This window comes from Temnothorax americanus, unplaced genomic scaffold, assembly GCF_048541705.1.
Source record: "Temnothorax americanus isolate GAGA-0224 unplaced genomic scaffold, ASM4854170v1 Scaffold135, whole genome shotgun sequence".
Lineage (NCBI taxonomy): Eukaryota > Metazoa > Arthropoda > Insecta > Hymenoptera > Formicidae > Temnothorax > Temnothorax americanus.
The window spans coordinates 10635-29821 of record NW_027509270.1 but is presented as its reverse complement, the minus strand read 5'-3'; the positions used below and the strand labels follow the sequence as shown (position 1 = coordinate 29821).

Genomic DNA, 19187 nt, shown 5'->3' with positions numbered 1-19187 from the left:
ATCAAGTAATTCGAAAATTTCGAAAAATTGTTTAGAAAGTATTTTAGAGAAACATATTTTTATCATCTTTCTAATGTATGCAAATTATAAAAATTTGTTTTCGTACGCTCGCTTAGTTTTCCATCCTCTTTATATCGTACTAGACTACAGACACAAATACCGCGCGCGCGCGGGGTTCTTTTTAATCAATCTTTAAGTAGCTCTACACTTGACGATATCCGTTAAATATACCAGTTATAGTTTCGTCGTATTGGTGCCACTCATTGTTTTGCAATCGCATTTTTTTCCATGTTTAATGCTCCATTTTCTAGCGTATAAAAAACGCTCATCAACTTCTTGTCAACGCATTATCAATAAAATTAGAGTGGATTGTACATAATTAGCATAAATGTGACTCAAGCAGTGGCTCGGCCGTCTAAGGACGGAGCTTGATCGATCGTACCGTCCTTAGCACGGCATTGACCGCAATTTTGACCCTCCCAGAGCGTACATTGCCGATTTAGGACGCGAGAGACTCGATGCGAGTGACTCGCCTCGTAGGGCGATGCGACCTTCAGAACCAGATCGACAATGTCTGACCTTGCCATTCGTATAGATAGACACCTTGAAATTCAGCGAGAAAGATGTCATGGGAGCTCGGATTGTATCGTGGGGAGAAAAATTGAAGTCGATCATTTCGGAGAGAGCACGGAGTTACACAAAGCAAAAAATTTTCAGAGGAGAGAAGAATATCGATCACCTTTTTTATATTTGTCTTTCAATCATCGTTATCGTAATCGGCATTCCAAAATAATCTCGTTTCCGTGTTGAATTTACGGAATTAATCGCATATGGCGCTTATCGTGCGTCATTGATAACAAAACCGCGCAAAAAGAACGATCGATACACAGATTTTGCAGAAATGGCAAAGATCGAATCTTGACGTGAAACTTATCATTCACCGCGTATATTACTGTAATGTATAGGTATTATTTTTCGCCGAAAATCACTGCCTCGGCACCGCTTTGTTATAATAAGACATAAGAGAAGCGTTTTACACGGTGCCTTTTTTCATATCGGAGTGTTATCTTCACTTTAATATGGACTAGACACTACAGACGCGCGCTTCGCGCGCGCTATTTATCTTTAACATTATGCTATTACTATTACACTATTAACTCTTTACAACTGTCAAAATATACAATGACAGCTGCAAATGAAGTAAACGCAGCAAGAGAACCAATCGGCATCGCGGAAAAGTGACAACAATACCTACGACATGCCTTTTTTAGAAGAGGAGGAGTTACTATAATTACCTATCTCCGGTCCGCTAATATTTCGCGTGGCACTTCGATCCTTGCGCGACGCGACCGAAATTCAGAATTAAACGATTTTATATTTATATTAACGATGAGAGATCACATTAATAATAATATTAACCTAATATTAACCGACACGACGCGGAACGATTAACCTCGCGACACGACGCGAGCTGTCACATCACGACACACACGACGCCACAGAACATCACGACGCACTACACGCACGAAACTCGCCACACTCCGCGATGAGTGCGATGACACGATGACAGTCCCTCACGGGATGAAGCAAGCTACGGCGCGGCAATCAATCGAGATAACCAATCGGCATCGCGGAAAAGAGGCTTCAATTTTTCGATACAAACGAATTCACTCAGTTAACACGCTTTTTTTAAAACTGGACTAGAACAACACAAGGGCGCGCGCTACGCGCGCGCCATTTATTCTGTTATTTCATTTATAATATATTACTTAAAAGTTTGGAAGTATTATAATTATTTAAGGGGGCATATACCTTTCTCAGCCCAAAAAATAAACATATTTCGTGATTTTTTTTTAACAATAAAAAGAAATGTTTGAAGATAAGGGTTTTTTGTACAACAAAGTACATCTATTGTAGTTATAAAAAAATTTTTATTTATTATTTTTAATAAACCATCCCCCCTCTTTCGCCTCTTGAAGTAAGTCCCGCACAAAATGTTTGAAATTGCGGTACCATGGATATCTCCGCAGGATCATCTGAAACAAAAAAAAGAGTTACAGAATATTAAAGTTTGATAATTTTTCTAGTCCTTGACCCATCCTTTTTTGAAAATTCAAATTTTCAATAAAATGGCAGACTGTCAAAATTTAGGTATCGATTTTCGACAAAAATTTCAATCTTTTTTGTTTAAAAAAATATATATAAAATCAAAAATTTTCAAAAAGCATGGGTCAAGGACTGGTAAATTTTATGAACTTTTATTTAAAAAAAAAATTAAATAGATCGGTTGATCCATTACCGAGATATTTATGGTACCGACTTGAAAAACATGGTTTCGAGAAAAACGCGTTTAAAGTTTCAGAACAAGTTTACACCATGATAAAACTGTTTCTCACGACTTACATGTAATCATCTATTCCGGGGCCATACAAGGAATCCTCCAGGGCAAGGTGCTCATCATTTTGATGGTTTTTTTCAAGGCGGCGCTTTACTCGGGCCTCCCGTGTTGCATGCTGCTCTCGGACGTCTGCTTGATCGCAGCGGCGAGTGTTACTCAACGCAGCAAATTGTACTGCGTTTCGTCCAACTGCTATTCCCATTGTACTCATTACTTTCAAAAGAGCTAAGGTTCCTTCATTAAATAAACAAACAGCGAGAAAAGTCGCAATTTCGACAACTCGAGCGCTACTGTTTGTATTTTTCGGAGCTATCCTCCAGATCAAGTTATTATAACTTTCGTTCGTGTTTTGAGTATATCCGCCAAGGCAACGTTTCAATAACGACTCATTTGAAAGATCTTCGTATATAGTGCGAATTGCATTTAAAACGTCGTCAGGTAAGGTATTGTAGCTTTGCTCGTACTTGTCCAAAGATCCGTTCGCTTTTGCTAGTTGCCACTCACACCATGAATCCGAGCCTTCAGGACAAAGATGATGTTGCGGTTTTATTGTCGTCGAACTATAATGATAAAAAGTAGCCCACACAGCATTCCGCATTCCTTCTACCGAGTCGAAATTGCGCCGAATAGCAAGACCATAATACACGGAGAGTTTGTCTATCATCTTCGCAGTTAATTTATTCTTTCCGCCAATACCTTTGTGATCTTTCTTACATTTCCGGAGTCGAGCGCCCATGCGTTTCTGTACGTGTCCGATGCACTCTTTTTTTTGTATTTCTTTATCTCCGTATGGTTTAGATTCAACGATACCCTTATACGTTTTTAAATCGCCATCTCCAATGTACCGCGTATACTTTACTCCGTACTGTTCTTCTGATCTATGGAACATTTCTTTGATGGAATCTACTTCCATTTTTCCGGCGGAGCCTTCATGATTCGCTTGGCAATTGCTTTCATGCTCGATTTTCCACTCATTATACTCTTCGGTGTTTTTCTTTTTTTCCCAAACTTCGCATTGTTTACAGTAAGAAGATTTTACATTGACATCGACAACTTTCTTCGAATGTGCACCGATGAGACTGCATACGCCATACAAAGAAGAAAATCCGCGTTTTTGCCAAGTCCCGTCTCCAGAAACACATAAATCCGTAACATTTTCGACTTCTTGCTCCAAACTCATCCTCAGCTGCTCTTCTTGTACCGCGTCCTTCATGCTCATTTCCGCAACGGCCTTGGATGCAATATGAATGTTTTTTTGGATTTCATCGTGCGATTTTTGAGCAACAGGAGGAGGTAAATCCATCAATCCACAAAATTTTTTCTCACCTGATGCTCCATGTCCTAAACAACGTATAGCAAAACTAAATCGACGGTTTATTTCGTACGATAAACCGATTTTTGGACAAGAAGAAATGTCAGTTGGCCTGCACTCGTCACAAAGTATCAAAATTTTAAAACCAAGGCCTCGAGAACTTTCTGTTTGAAATTTCACGTCGCCTCCGCACGTTTTACATTTCACAACCTGTGAAATTTCGTTGAAAATTGATTTGAAATTTAAAATTCTGTAATTCAAACTGTCATTCTCCGGCACGAGCATACTATTCTCCGATTTCAATTTGTTCGCAGCTGTAGTGGTCGTCTCGATTTCACTTTCTAATGCCCATCTATTGGGCGGCTTCGGACGTTTTGGTATCGCATCCTTGCGAAATTTATTGCTTCGGTGCAATTCCCGAGAACTTTTTGATCTCTTCATTGTATCATGTGCGTACAACAGAACTGACACCAAGCAACTGAATACGTGGACTAAAGATTATTCTAGAAAAAATTTAAAGTGCCATCTATTAAAAGACTTATGTACCTACTACCCAGAAACGAACTTCTATTTAAATTACAATGGAGGGTCAGCTACCAGCGGGGGGTACAAGAGTCGAACGCGTTGCTCCGAAACGGCCTAACAGACGCTCGGACGGCGCTCAGTACAAAGTGCTGTAACTTCTTCAATTTTTCGAATTTCTTTAAATGGCTTTGGATTTACATTCCTGAAATGTTGTTTTTTCGAAATATGGAATAAAAAAAAATCGATTTTTTGAAGCCGAAAAAAGTATATGCCCCCTTAACACATGAAAATATAAAGTCTATACTTTATTTAATAAAGCAAATCAATTTCTATGGCTTCCGCCAAGAAATCTGGAGATTCATCTTCGTAGCTGACATAGCACACGCACGCACGCACGCACGCACGCACGCACGCACGCACGCACGCACGCACGCACGCACGCACGCACGCACGCACGCACGCACGCACGCACGCACGCACGCACGCACGCACGCACGCACGCACGCACGCACGCACGCACGCACGCACGCACGCACGCACGCACGCACGCACGCACGCACGCACGCACGCACGCACGCACGCACGCACGCACGCACGCACGCACGCACGCACGCACGCACGCACGCACGCACGCACGCACGCACGCACGCACGCACGCACGCACGCACGCACGCACGCACGCACGCACGCACGCACGCACGCACGCACGCACGCACGCACGCACGCACGCACGCACGCACGCACGCACGCACGCACGCACGCACGCACGCACGCACGCACGCACGCACGCACGCACGCACGCACGCACGCACGCACGCACGCACGCACGCACGCACGCACGCACGCACGCACGCACGCACGCACGCACGCACGCACGCACGCACGCACGCACGCACGCACGCACGCACGCACGCACGCACGCACGCACGCACGCACGCACGCACGCACGCACGCACGCACGCACGCACGCACGCACGCACGCACGCACGCACGCACGCACGCACGCACGCACGCACGCACGCACGCACGCACGCACGCACGCACGCACGCACGCACGCACGCACGCACGCACGCACGCACGCACGCACGCACGCACGCACGCACGCACGCACGCACGCACGCACGCACGCACGCACGCACGCACGCACGCACGCACGCACGCACGCACGCACGCACGCACGCACGCACGCACGCACGCACGCACGCACGCACGCACGCACGCACGCACGCACGCACGCACGCACGCACGCACGCACGCACGCACGCACGCACGCACGCACGCACGCACGCACGCACGCACGCACGCACGCACGCACGCACGCACGCACGCACGCACGCACGCACGCACGCACGCACGCACGCACGCACGCACGCACGCACGCACGCACGCACGCACGCACGCACGCACGCACGCACGCACGCACGCACGCACGCACGCACGCACGCACGCACGCACGCACGCACGCACGCACGCACGCACGCACGCACGCACGCACGCACGCACGCACGCACGCACGCACGCACGCACGCACGCACGCACGCACGCACGCACGCACGCACGCACGCACGCACGCACGCACGCACGCACGCACGCACGCACGCACGCACGCACGCACGCACGCACGCACGCACGCACGCACGCACGCACGCACGCACGCACGCACGCACGCACGCACGCACGCACGCACGCACGCACGCACGCACGCACGCACGCACGCACGCACGCACGCACGCACGCACGCACGCACGCACGCACGCACGCACGCACGCACGCACGCACGCACGCACACACCCGGCCCGGGTTCGGTGACTGACGCGTCGCCGGTAAAACGGCACGCGTCAAACCCCCGGTTGCCCGGCCGGCTGCCCGGCGGTACACGCAAGGTATCAGGCCGCACGTTTTCGAATAAAACGCGCTCGCGCGCGCCCGTTCACCTCGGTGTGCGAGCGCGTGTGTGTGTCGCGCTAATTGGTTGTGCGTCGAGGCCGTCGCAAGCGCGCGCCACGGTACACGGAGGCTAACGGACCTCGTGCCGTCACCGGTCCTGGCCCGCTGTTGGTCGTACGGTTAACCTTCGACAGGCCTGCGTAACGTTCCATCCACTCTAACCCCGGGCCTCTTCATCGGGGGTTCGGCGGCGGCGGGTGGGACCGATACCGGTCGGCGACGCTACTGCTTTGGGTACTCTTAGGACCCGTACGGCCGTAAGAAGACTAACTAAACATAGTCAATAATTTTCCTTGCTTTCAAAGAATAATTGATTGTGATTGGTCAATTTTCTTACGGCCTTGCGATTACTACTAAAATTTGTGTACATGCAATGGCCTTTAAAATATTACATATATGATTTTGACATATGCATACTCGCCATATATGGAATAATAAATATTTTAAAAACATACATGTGACGTTGTAGCACGTAATTAAAATAAAAGTAATAAAAATTCATACATATATTACAAATATGTTTTGTAATTTTATTATTTTTGTACGAGTAACTACATTTAATGAGCAATAATAATTAATCATTATATATGTGTATACATAATATAACTTTTAAGGTTTGTGCTGTTCATTATAATGTTGTTGTTCGTACGAAAATAATAAAATTACATAGTAACATATTTGTAATATACGTAATTCGTCACTCGTCAATTTATTACAGTACCACTATAAATTTTTTATTATCTTATTATATAATTTATCCATACATTTATACATTTTTTTTTATTTTAATAATACAAGTTTTCTCACTTTGTTACTGTATAATTATTTATTACTTTTATTTTAATTACATGTGACAATATCACATGTATGTTTATAAAATATTTATTATTTCATATACGACGAGTACGCATATGTCAAAACATGTGCTTTATGGAGTTTTAATTAACCTAGAGATCCTAAAGCGGGGAGCACACACTTCTGCACAGCGCATAATGCGTAAGCATAAGAAAACTGATTGGTCTATTTCCTTATGCACATGTGTATGGATCAATCAATTTTCTTATGTTTACGCATTATGCGTTGTACAGAAGAGTGTGCTCCCCGCTTAAGGATCTATCCAGACACACTTGCATAAGTACATAAACATATGCATATGAAAATGGATTGATCTATTTCCTTATGCACATGTATATAAACAAATCAATTTTCTTATGCTTATGTTTATGAACTATGCAAGTTTGTCTAAATAGATCTTAAGTGCTGGTCTACAACCTTGCTTTAAAGAATATTTAAGCTCTAAGCCCGTAAGAAATTGACCAATCACAATCGAACTTTTGTCTACCGGTACTGCTACTGATTGGTGATCTAAATCTAGCTTACACCCCACCTCCAATCTTGTCACTCTTTCACAAGCTTTTCTCCTATTACGTAATTGATCACTGTTTCCCCCTTCCTCCTGTAAAAGTCACCTCCTTCTCCTCATCTCCCTCCTTTGTTCCGTTCATAATTTCCCACTTTTCCTCTTCCACTCATCTAATCAGCCCTTTCCCCTACCTATTTATTATTATATCTTTCAATTTTCTTTCAACTCTCTCTTCTTCATTTTTCAGCGCTCCTTTCTCCCCTCTTCTCGCATTGAAATCGCTCCCCACTATCCACTTCTCCTCCCTCCTGACCTCCTCTTTTACCGATTTTATCTTACCCATTACCTTGTCCAAGTTGCCGCTTACGTAAACTGTTGCTAATTTCCATTCTCCTTCTTTCATCTTACTTCTTTAATCATTAAACCCTCCACCTCCTCCACCCATTCTTTTTCCTCTTCTAACTCTTTTCTGACTCGCATCATTATTCCACCTATTGTTCTTCCTTTTCTTCTAACTCTTTTTTTCTTTACACCCTGTATACTCCAGTTAAACTCTATTGGCACCTTATTCTTCATCTTCTCCCATTTCTCCTGTTCCAGCCACGTCTCCACTAACCTCACGACATCCCACTCTTTTATCTGTTCCCAAAACCCTTCCTGTTTTCTCTTCATTCCCGCTACATTCCAAAAGCCTATTTTTAGGCTTTCTTCCTGTTTCTTCCTTCCTTCCTTTTTTCTTCTCTTTTTCTCCCCTCTTTTTCCTTTTTTTCACTCATTTTTACTTTCCCCACTTTACCCTCTTTGATTTCTTTTTCCCCTCCCACAAGCCTCACCACACTCCCTTTTTTCCTACTCTCTCTCTCCTCCCTCTTTTCTCTACCCTCCTTTCCCATCGTTTTTCCTCCCTCCTCACTACTTTTACATTTTATTTTTCCGTTTCCCTCTTTTCTACTTTTTCTCTCTTTCTCTGTTTCTTTTTCTCTCCCTACTTTTTTTTGTTCTTCTTTCTCATTTCCTTTTCCATCTGTCAGGACTTTTTTCCTCATCCCAACTCCACCACTTCCCCTCTAACCAAATTTTTTTGTACTTTATCCAATCTTCTTCTATTCCTTCTATCCCACCTATTGCTCTTCTTCATCTTTCATCTTTCAAATTTACGCGACGCGACGAGTTGCGAGTACCCGAGATGTTGAGATCTCGATAACGAGTGAACGGATCAAGTTAAGTAGGCTTGATCGATAGCTTGGGGTCCAATTAGGGGGGGGGTTTCTCTCATAATATTCCGCTACGTGCCCTACGAGCGGAGATATTGCGACGCAAAGTCCAAATGTGAAAATTTATTTTTAAGATACGTCTCCTCCTAACGCTGCGATCTATTATGACGTCATCAGAGAAACGTCACTTTCACTTTTTCGACGCTGGCGGCGCAGGTATCGCCAGTTTCGATATCGCGCGCGTATTTCAAAATTAGGTCGATAAACTTATCGGTCAGGAGGAAGATTTCTATTTAAGTAAAAATTAGGTATATATATATAATAAATATTGAGTCAACGGAAAAGTAGGTTCTCTATGCTTGGCAGAAAGTGCCGCTAGGGAATTTTTAAGTCGATTCTTATGAATCAAGCTTGAATTTGATGTCTATGTATCCCAGATTGCCGATGACAAGGTCTCCAGATAGTTTTCGGTGTCCAGGTGTAATAATACGTTGAATTCGATGTCTACGTGTCCCAGGTTGCCGATGACGAGGTCCACATAGTGCGCTCCGTAGTTTTTGGTGTCTACGTGTATTAATATCTTGAATTCGATGTCCACGTGTCCCAGGTTGCCGATGACGGGATCCAGATAATGCGCTTCATAGATTTCGGTGTCCAGGTGTAATAATACGTTGAATTCGATGTCCACGTGTCCCAGGTTGCCGATGACGAGGTCCACACAGTGCGCTTCGTAGTTTTCGGTGTCCAGGTGTAATAATACGTTGAATGCGATGTCTACGTGTCCCAGGTTGCCGATGACGAGGTCCACACAGTGCGCTCCGTAGTTTTTGGTGTCTACGTGTATTAATATCTTGAATTCGATGTCCACGTGTCTCAGTTTGCCGATGACGAGGTCCACACAGTGCGCTTCGTAGTTTTCGGTGTCCAGGTGTAATCGTACGTTGAATTCGATGTCTAGGTGTCTGCCGATGACGAGGTCCACATAGTGCGCTTCGTAGTTTTCGGTGTCTACGTGTATTAATACCTTGAATTCGATGTCCACGTGTCCCAGGTTGCCGATGACGAGGTCCACACAGTGAGCTTCATAGTTTTCGGTGTCCAGGTGTAATAATACGTTGAATTCGATGTCCACGTGTCCCAGGTTGCCGATGACGAGGTCCACACAGTGCGCTTCGTAGTTTTCGGTGTCCAGGTGTAATAATATGTTGAATGCGATGTCTACGTGTCCCAGGTTGCCGATGACGAGGTCCACATAGTGCGCTCCGTAGTTTTCGGTGTCTACGTGTATTAATACCTTGAATTCGATGTCCACGTGTCCCAGGTTGCCGATGACGAGGTCCACACAGTGCGCTTCGTAGTTTTCGGTGTCCAGGTGTAATAATACGTTGAATGCGATGTCTACGTGTCCCAGGTTGCCGATGACGAGGTCCACACAGTGCGCTCCATAGTTTTTGGTGTCTACGAATATCTTGAATTCGATGTCCACGTGTCTCAGGTTGCCGATGACGGGATCCAGATAATGCGCTTCATAGATTTCGGTGTCCAGGTGTAATAATACGTTGAATTCGATGTCTACGTGTCCCAGGTTGCCGATGACGAGGTCCACACAGTGCGCTCCGTAGTTTTTGGTGTCTACGTGTATTAATATCTTGAATTCGATGTCCACGAGTCCCAGGTTGCCGATGACGGGATCCAGATAATGCGCTTCATAGTTTTCGGTGTCCAGGTGTAATCGTACGTTGAATTCGATGTCTAGGTATCCCAGGTTGCCGATGACAAGGTCCACATAGTGCGCTCCGTAGTTTTCGGTGTCCACGTGTCCCAGGTTGCCGATGACGAGGTCCAGATATCGCGCTCCGTATTTTTCGGTGTCTAGGTGTAATAATACCTCGAATTTGATGTTCACGTGTCCCAGGTTGCCGATGACGAGATCCAGATAGTGCGCTTCATAGTTTTCGGTATCCAGGTGTAATTGTACGTTGAATTCGATGTCTAGGTGTCCCAGGTTGCCGATGACAAGATCCACATAGTGCGCTCCGTAGTTTTCGGTGTCTACGTGTATTAATATTTTGAATTCGATGTCCACGTATCCCAGGTTGCCGATGACGGGATCCAGATAGTGCGCTTCATAGTTTCCGGTGTCCAGGTGTAATCGTACGTTGAATTTGATGTCTACGTGTCCCAGGTTGCCGATGACGAGGTCCACATAGTGCGCTTCGTAGTTTTCGGTGTCCAGGTGTAATAATATGTTGAATTCAATGTTTAGGTGTCCCAGGTTGCCGATGACAAGGTCCACATATTGCGCTCCGTAGTTTTCGGTGTCTACGTGTATTAATACCTTGAAATTGATGTCTAGGTGTCCCAGGTTGCTGATGACGAGGTCCACATAATGCGCTTCATAGTTTTTGGTGTCTAGGTGTATTAATAACTTTAAATCTGAATGGGTGCGTTCAGCCGATACTCCGCTAGCCTAGCAATCATGAGCAGTTGCTCGTTTTCGCTCGTTTCCTCTCCTTTTAATCCATTAGGTCAAAAGAGAGGAAACGAGCGAAAACGAGCGTCTGCTCACGATTGCTAGGCTAGCAGAGTATCGGCTGAACGCACCCAATGTAGGACACGTAGATATCAAATTCGAGGTATTGATACATGTAGACACCGAAAACTACGAAGCGCACTATGTGGACCTCGTCATCGGCAATTTGGAACACGTGGCCATCGAATTCAAGGTATTAATACACCTGGACACCGAAAACTATAGAGCGCACTATGTGGACCTCGTCATCGGCAACCTGGGACACCTAGACATTGAATTCAAGCTTGATTCATAAGAATCGACTTAAAATTTCCCTAGCGGCAGAATTAGAATTATGTCATGACATAATAAAAATCGCTAAAGTAAAATTATGTCTAGACATAATAAAAATTGGATGAATTAAAATTATGTCTGACGTAAAAATAATTATCAAAAATATCGATACCTGAAGATATCGGTACATATACAGTTGCGAACAACATTCAGTAAGACACGCAAATAAAAATAAATAAAGAATTTTACAGTTAACGACTTATTAACATTAATCATGCTTTATTGAGATTATGTTTTATGTTGAAATTGAAAAATATATACAAGGTGTACAACTAAAAGGGTTACAGATTATTATTTAAAAAAAACTAAGCAAAATATTAAATTGTTGTTTTCTTTAGAAATAATAGTCCGTAACAATTTTAGCTTCATACCTTGTATTATATACTGTTTATAAGATTATAAGATATATTGTTTATAAGATTAAGATGCGTAACACTACAAAAAAGCGTGATATCCGTACAAAATTACCTTTTTAAAAAAAAGGTAAAAAAGAGCGCCAAGTACACGCATAGTAGTGTATATGTATTATGTTGTTACCCTGTTATGTTGTTACCTCGAAAAAAAAACAAAGTGGTAGTATTATACCTCCAAATAGCTTTACCCTATACATACTGTTTATAAAATGCGTAATATACTACAAAAAGGCGTGATATCCGCACAAAATTACCTTTTTTAAAAAAAGGTAAAAAAAGACGCCAAATACACGTATAGTAGTGTAAAAAAACTTGGCGCTGTTAGACCTCGAAATTTTAAATAAATAAATAAATTTATTCTATACTTAATTATAAGCCGCATTATCCGCCGTCCGCGTCGTCACGCACACCCATATCATTCACTCCCACATCCACGCTGATAATCATTTAATATTACTCCCATCGCATTCTTCTCTGAATTATTTTTATTTACTGTTGTCCTTATTTATTTAAAATTTCGAGGTCTAACAGCGCCAAGTTTTTTTACAAGAAAAATTTATGTATTTTAATAAAATATTTTTATTTTGTACTGTTACCTTTGTAATTCTTTGTGATTAAATCTTTTATTCTATTGAAAAATACATATATAAACTTTATATTTAAATACAAATTGTATTCCCTCGTTGGATTAAATATTTTAATAAAATATTTGTATTTTGTACTGTTACCTCTGTAATTCTTTGTGACCATTAAAAAATATACATGTAAACTTTGTATTTAAATATCTTGTATTCCCTTGTTAAATTTAAATAAAATTTTTTAATCTTATAAAATTGTTATCATACATTCTTTTCTAATTGACACAATGTAAAGATTTTTCAAAGTAGTGCAACAATTATTTTTTGAGGCAATATACATGTTCTCTCTGTAATTGGCGCTCTAATTTAAAGAGATATCATTTCTTTTTTGTAATTGTAATAGATCACTTGAAACGCGACTCTTCTTTTTGATAAAATAACATAATTTTGTGACGTGTATCACTTGGGTTATAATTTTTCGGAAATAAAGATACTACTGCTTAGATTTTTTCGAGATTTTTCGAGATATAAAGATCTACCACTTGTTACTTAGGTTTTTTCGAGGTATAATACTACCACTTTCTTTTTTTTTAGGTAACAACATATACACTACTATACGTGTACTTGGCGTCTTTTTTTACCTTTTTTTAAAAAAGGTAATTTTGTGCGGATATCACGCCTTTTTGTAGTATATTACGCATTTTATAAACAGTATGTATAGGGTAAAGCTATTTAGAGGTATAATACTACCACTTTGTTTTTTTCGAGGTAACAACATAACAGGGTAACAACATAATACATATACACTACTATGCGTGTACTTGGCGCTCTTTTTTACCTTTTTTTGAAAACGGTTCGACAAAAAATTTGAAAAAAATCATGGAGGTATTTTTCAACTAATACTACCCAAGCAGCAAAGCAGGGCATCTTAACCAAACCAAAATCAGATTGCCCTAATTAAGTGAAGAATTACCAACTTTCGACATAAAAAATGTCTTAAAAATCAAATAGCGTTTGAAGTCTTAAGTACAGGTTGAAAATTACGTAGTTCAAACCTACAAAATGCCTTCAAAGTTTAATGACTTTAAAGTTATACATTAGGTTGTAAATGACTAAATTTTGATCAAAGGTATGCTTTCAAAGTCGATTCAACTTATAAGTCAAAATTAGACCCCCATTTGAAGGAAATGTGACCTGGTTGTATTACCTAATTTCAATTTCGTAGGCGATATGACTTAATTGGTCAGGATTACCTAATTTTTACCATATATAAGTCCTGTGTGTTTGACTTGACTAATAGGGAATATTTTAGGCGCGAAATAAACCTCGCGGCCGTACTACGAGTTAACTACAAAGTTGAGATTACCACGGAAAATGACCTATAAGGGAAATTAGTCCGAGTTTAGGTCGAAATGCCCAGCAAAATTGCCCTGAGAGTTAGTTATTGGTCTTGGACCTTAAATTATTGAAAGTTACCATAACCTATCTATAATTATTGTACGTATCGATTCCTGTTTGCTGATAAATAATTTTGTAAGACCTTTTGATAAATGAATAATTTGAGGTTAACGCCCGACACACACTAATATCTTCCTACTGTATTTTTCTCATTGTACAAGGCTTGCGATCGTTATGCTAGGAAACGCAAACACACGGGAATTAATTCGGCGCTCGTCACCCGGGGGGATGAGATTTTTCAAGAAGTTACAAAGTACAGAAGAAACTCTTTATATTGTAATAAATAAAATAATCGAGACGATTCGCGCGAGCAACAGCGAATTTGCGAGAAAGAGTCGTTACAGAACAAAACACGTTCGCACTCGACCGCGTCACACGGTGAACTCATGATCAATGTTTACGTTCGCGGCACAGCCGACCGGCATTTCTCGATATATCGATCCACAGATCTCGAAGCACGCCGTGTCTCGAAGTCGATCTTTGAAGTCAATTTAACTTATAAATAGGGAAATCAGACTTATTAGTCAAAATGCCTTATTGATCGACAAGACGATTTTAAAGTCAACGACTTTGAATTAAAAATGCCCTAATTAAGGAAATCTGCCCTCAAAATTTAGTATTTGGTTTTCACAGTAGAGAAATTCGACTTACAGGTCGAAATTCAGACGAAAACGTTAAATCAGCCATTATTATAAGAACCAGTATGTCTGCCATGATACATCAAAACGCTTTCTAAAATTATAGGCATTATAAAATAAATTATATTATATCTTTCAGAGTAACTAAGAATTGAAAAAAAATCTATTTTGCGATACTTTTCACGTTAGGTGCAAGATTAAAATATTTTTATTGTGCTAAATGCAAAAAATATTATTGTTAAATAATTAACGATTAATTAATAATTGCTTAAATTATTTATTTTTGACATCGCGTTGCTTTTAACGAAGTAAAATAAAATTCTGTACAGAAAATTTTCTTTCGCACTTATATTTCTGTTACATGTCACACGATATTCAGTTTCAAAACCGACGTAGTGGTGGACTCTATTAATATTTTACTCCGAGTTTCCATGGCTGGTTTGAACCATATGCTATGACTGTAGCATAGACCCGTCTTGGTAGAACTAATATGGAATATATATTTTTTCGTGATGTGCAGCGCTGCCATCTACTAGATGTCTTAAAGACAAAAGTTAGGTCGAAGAGAAGGCACAAATTGGTCAAAATTACCAAAATATTACCGATATTCGACCTTCTGATAGGTCCATTTCACCGAATCAGACTATGACTTATAAGGCGAAATGCCTTGCATTACCTAATTTCAACCGTAAAATTACTTCCACTTTATTCCCCACTTACCTTCTTTCGACGTCGATTCGACGTAAGTTGGGCTTGGTCGAACAGACTTTTGAACCTATCAGAAGGTCGAATAAACGTAATTTCGCCCTATTTTGCTGCTTGGGTATAACATAAAAAATTTTCAAAAAAATCGGAGATGCAAAACCCAAATGGTGTCCGATTTGGCGCGGTACGTCTTATATATATCTTCCATCGCGTAAATTCTACAAATGAACTTTGCTGGAAAAATACATGTGATATAAAAGGCACAAAAGAAATTTATGCAAAATTATTCTTAGTACAAAGTAATCGGAGCACGACCCTGGAGACATCCCGTGTCCGCGATATCGTCATCGTGGACGAGGCTCCGGGCCCAGAGAAAAAATAATCGTATTATACAAACGATAGACCCCCGATATTGTCTTACAAAATGTATGTGTATCTATCCCTATAGCTTCTTCTCCTCTCTATATTATAATGAAAGGAACGTATCCTACTGAAAAAGGCCCGTTTAGCGAAATAGGAAGCCGATGCCAGCTAGTCTCACGCGAAAAGCGAACGTCGAATTTATAACACAATGGCTGTGTTCGGGAAGCGCGCTATTAGCGCTATTGCATCATTCTATCTTTATCGCTTCATCAGGTGTAAAACAAGGATAAAATAAGCAAATAGCACTAATAGCGTCTTCCCGAACGCACCTAATAATAAATTAATATTTAGCATCTCTATCGAATTTCTATCAAAAAACGAGACAGGTCACTTTTTTATTTTCTAAGAGAATTCAATCACTCTCTCTAACCGAATTTCACTAATATTTAAACGTCAGAAACGCACGTGGTCCGAGTTAGCACAGGTCCGACAGATTTCTTTCTATAGACGGCATAGTTGCCAAAATATATTTCATGAAAAGAAAATTAATCTACAAAAATCAAATAATATTATGAGCATTGCACAAAAAAATATACACGAAGAATGTATTTTGAGAATCAGAAAGATTAAAAAAATGCGACAAAGTTTTTTCCCTCCGGATGAAATTTCAACGTGCACTTCTAAGGTCAACGCGCATCCTTTGCTAAACGAATGAATTCATACACGTTTTGCAGCCAGATTTTTATTGACGTGATACAGACGGGTGTACATCTGAGCCTCAATAAAGCGCAAGTTTAATCGTAAATCAGTTATGCGAAAGATCTTAGATCTTATACTTGTCAATAAAGTTATAAAATCCGCAAATAATGCGAAAATTTGCGCAGTCCCTCGTGATCGAATATAAATGGATCGCGTCGCTTCGCTAATGATCGGATAAACATTTTTTAAAAAACGCAACAAAGTATTTGCTCCACGAAATAAGCTCGCACAAATCGCATCTGACAAAACTGAAATTTAACAATTATATGTAAAATCATAAAGCTATAAATTAGTTTTTGTTTTTAACAAGAGAAGTTGAGACACGTAGCGATAAAATTGAATGAATTTCCAACACGATAAAGATAAGTTTAATAATTTTCTTCTACGGTTTTCGTTTCTTTTTTAAAAAATAAAGATGTTAAAAAAAATCAAAATAAAGTAATATGTAACAAAAGTTTCTCTTGGTGTAAATTTTTAAAAGGAGAAAGCAAGTTTGAAAGAATAATATGATGAATCAACATTCTCTGAATACATATAGAAACCATTCAATTTTTTCCCGACGCGTTGTGGAAAATATGACGGCTCCGTATAATCGTTAATTACCGCTAACGAACCGTCGTAAGCAAATTCCTCGAAACGTTCGCTACAAAAGAAAACGAAAACAATTTTGGGACAAGAACGGAAGCGTTCGTTTGATCGCCATCGTCTTCGTTTCTAAGCCGAAAAGATGTACGTACTCCACTAAGATAAATTATAATTATTCTTGATATCAGCATTCGCGGCACCCTAAAGTCCCGATGGATAAAAACTAAATACTTAGTAGCATCCGAGTTTGATTTAGTCGGGCAACGTGAACACAGTTACACGTGTGCCCGTCTCTGTGAAAAAAAAAAAAACGCGACGATCACCTTCTTTCTTTCTTTTCAAGTACTCTGTATACTTGTAAACTATAAATGTATAAAAACGATTAGGTACTCGCCGCGATGAAAAGAAAGTAACACAATACAATTTCTTTATGATTCTCGAAATCAAATCTGTTTGGATTTCTAAGCACAAGGAAAAACATCTCTTTTGCTTATGTATTATTCGACAAAGAAATGATACTCTTCATGGAGTGCAGTAACGGCTGTCGCATACTAACAATGGAAACGAAGACGAGAGCGATAACGGATAAAAGATTGAAAAGCGCACTCGGAAGGGAAATGAAAGCACCGCGAGTTTCCTCTTCTCGACGGTCCTTCGACTTTATTCGCGAGGCAACGATACTTTACGCAAATATCCAGTATTCTGTATACAATCATAATTTATAGCTAATCATCCGTCGACGAAACATATCGCTCGCGTTAAAACAGCCGCTTCGGCGTAAACTGCACACGTTATGCAGTTATATATAGATAATTAACAAACTGAATAAAAATCTTAATTATTAATATCATTATGTTATAATAATTCAGATTTTTATTCAGTTTGTTATCTAGACTGTTCATCAGCTGCGTTACCCTCTACTCTGATTCTAAGACTGAGTGTATATTTTTCTATATAAAGACAGAATAAAATTAGTTATATAAATCAATACTATATAAATTTAATATTTATTGCATTTGTTATAGAAGTTATTGTTTTATTCCATCAAGAATGAATCGATAGATCCTTTGAAATAGTTTTACATCATTCATTTACATTACAAGAAAAAAATTATTTGAGGTGCAAGAGATGCAGTAAATTGCCAAGTCTAATAAGTACCCGCGTCAATATATACTATGTATACTAATTCACATTCTCAATTGTGCTACTGTTATTATTTGTCATCAGACAATTATAAACATACACATAATAATTAAATAGATATTATATATATATACGCATGTGTGCATAAGAATATATGTAATTTATAAAAAGCGGGTGCTTATCAGCCTTGATACGTTACTGCCTTCTGCTACGCGGACGGCCAGAAAGCATTTTCAGGTTCAGGCCGTATTGCTAAGGGTGCGTTCGGGAAGACGCTATTAGCGCTATTTAGCGCTATAAGCTGTTCGCGAAACTAGATGGTAGCGCAGCAAACGCTACTATGACGTCACTCATGAAGAATCCAAGACGCGGCAACGCCGCGCGGCGTTGCCGCGTCTATAGCATATGTCTCTCCACCGTGCGTCCGTGTGAGCAATTCAGTGGTGTGTGTACGTGTACGGACATACACCACTTCATAGAACCTGAAATTAGTTGGTAACACTGAAACCGGAGTTTCGCGTTGTCACCACGCGAGGTCTCCAATATCAGTTCGGCCTTTGCTTTTAGTTGACAGAGTTGACATTACCGACGTCGAGGAAGTTCGGCCTTAGCTTTAGCATCCCCTTAATATACCTGAACAAATTATGCAAATTGTATTTATTTTTATAATGTTGGCCGGTTTTATTTGTAAAATAAACAATAATCAGACTTCAATTCATACTGCAGTATATTATTATAAAATGAATGATAAAGTCGTCATTATATTACAGTTTTGTAGCCATCATTTCAGACGATTTTACTCATAATACGGTAGCAGTGTACGCTTTTTAACAAGTATATTAATAGAGAACTTAAAACAAAATTAAGGATATTCCTGTTAAAAAATTATCTATTTTAGGATGCAAGTACTATATATCCG

The 19187-nt window shown here is 40.6% G+C and overlaps 1 protein-coding gene across 1 annotated transcript; it reads right to left on the bottom strand.

The window, feature by feature from the left end:
* Positions 1 to 1847: 1847 nt before the first annotated feature.
* LOC143894290 (uncharacterized) lies at positions 1848 to 4308 on the bottom strand. The gene is made up of 2 exons (XM_077400458.1): positions 2404 to 4308; positions 1848 to 2036 (listed from the first exon to the last, which is right to left on the bottom strand). Exons 1-2 carry the CDS (start codon positions 4149 to 4151, stop codon positions 2033 to 2035), a joined length of 1752 nt encoding a protein of 583 aa, XP_077256584.1. The 5' UTR covers positions 4152 to 4308; the 3' UTR covers positions 1848 to 2032.
* Positions 4309 to 19187: the final 14879 nt, after the last annotated feature.

Coding starts and splice junctions, on each gene's coding strand:
- LOC143894290 (XM_077400458.1), bottom strand. CDS start 4,151: ATGAAGAGATCAAAAAGTTCTCGGGAATTGCACCGAAGCAATAAATTT.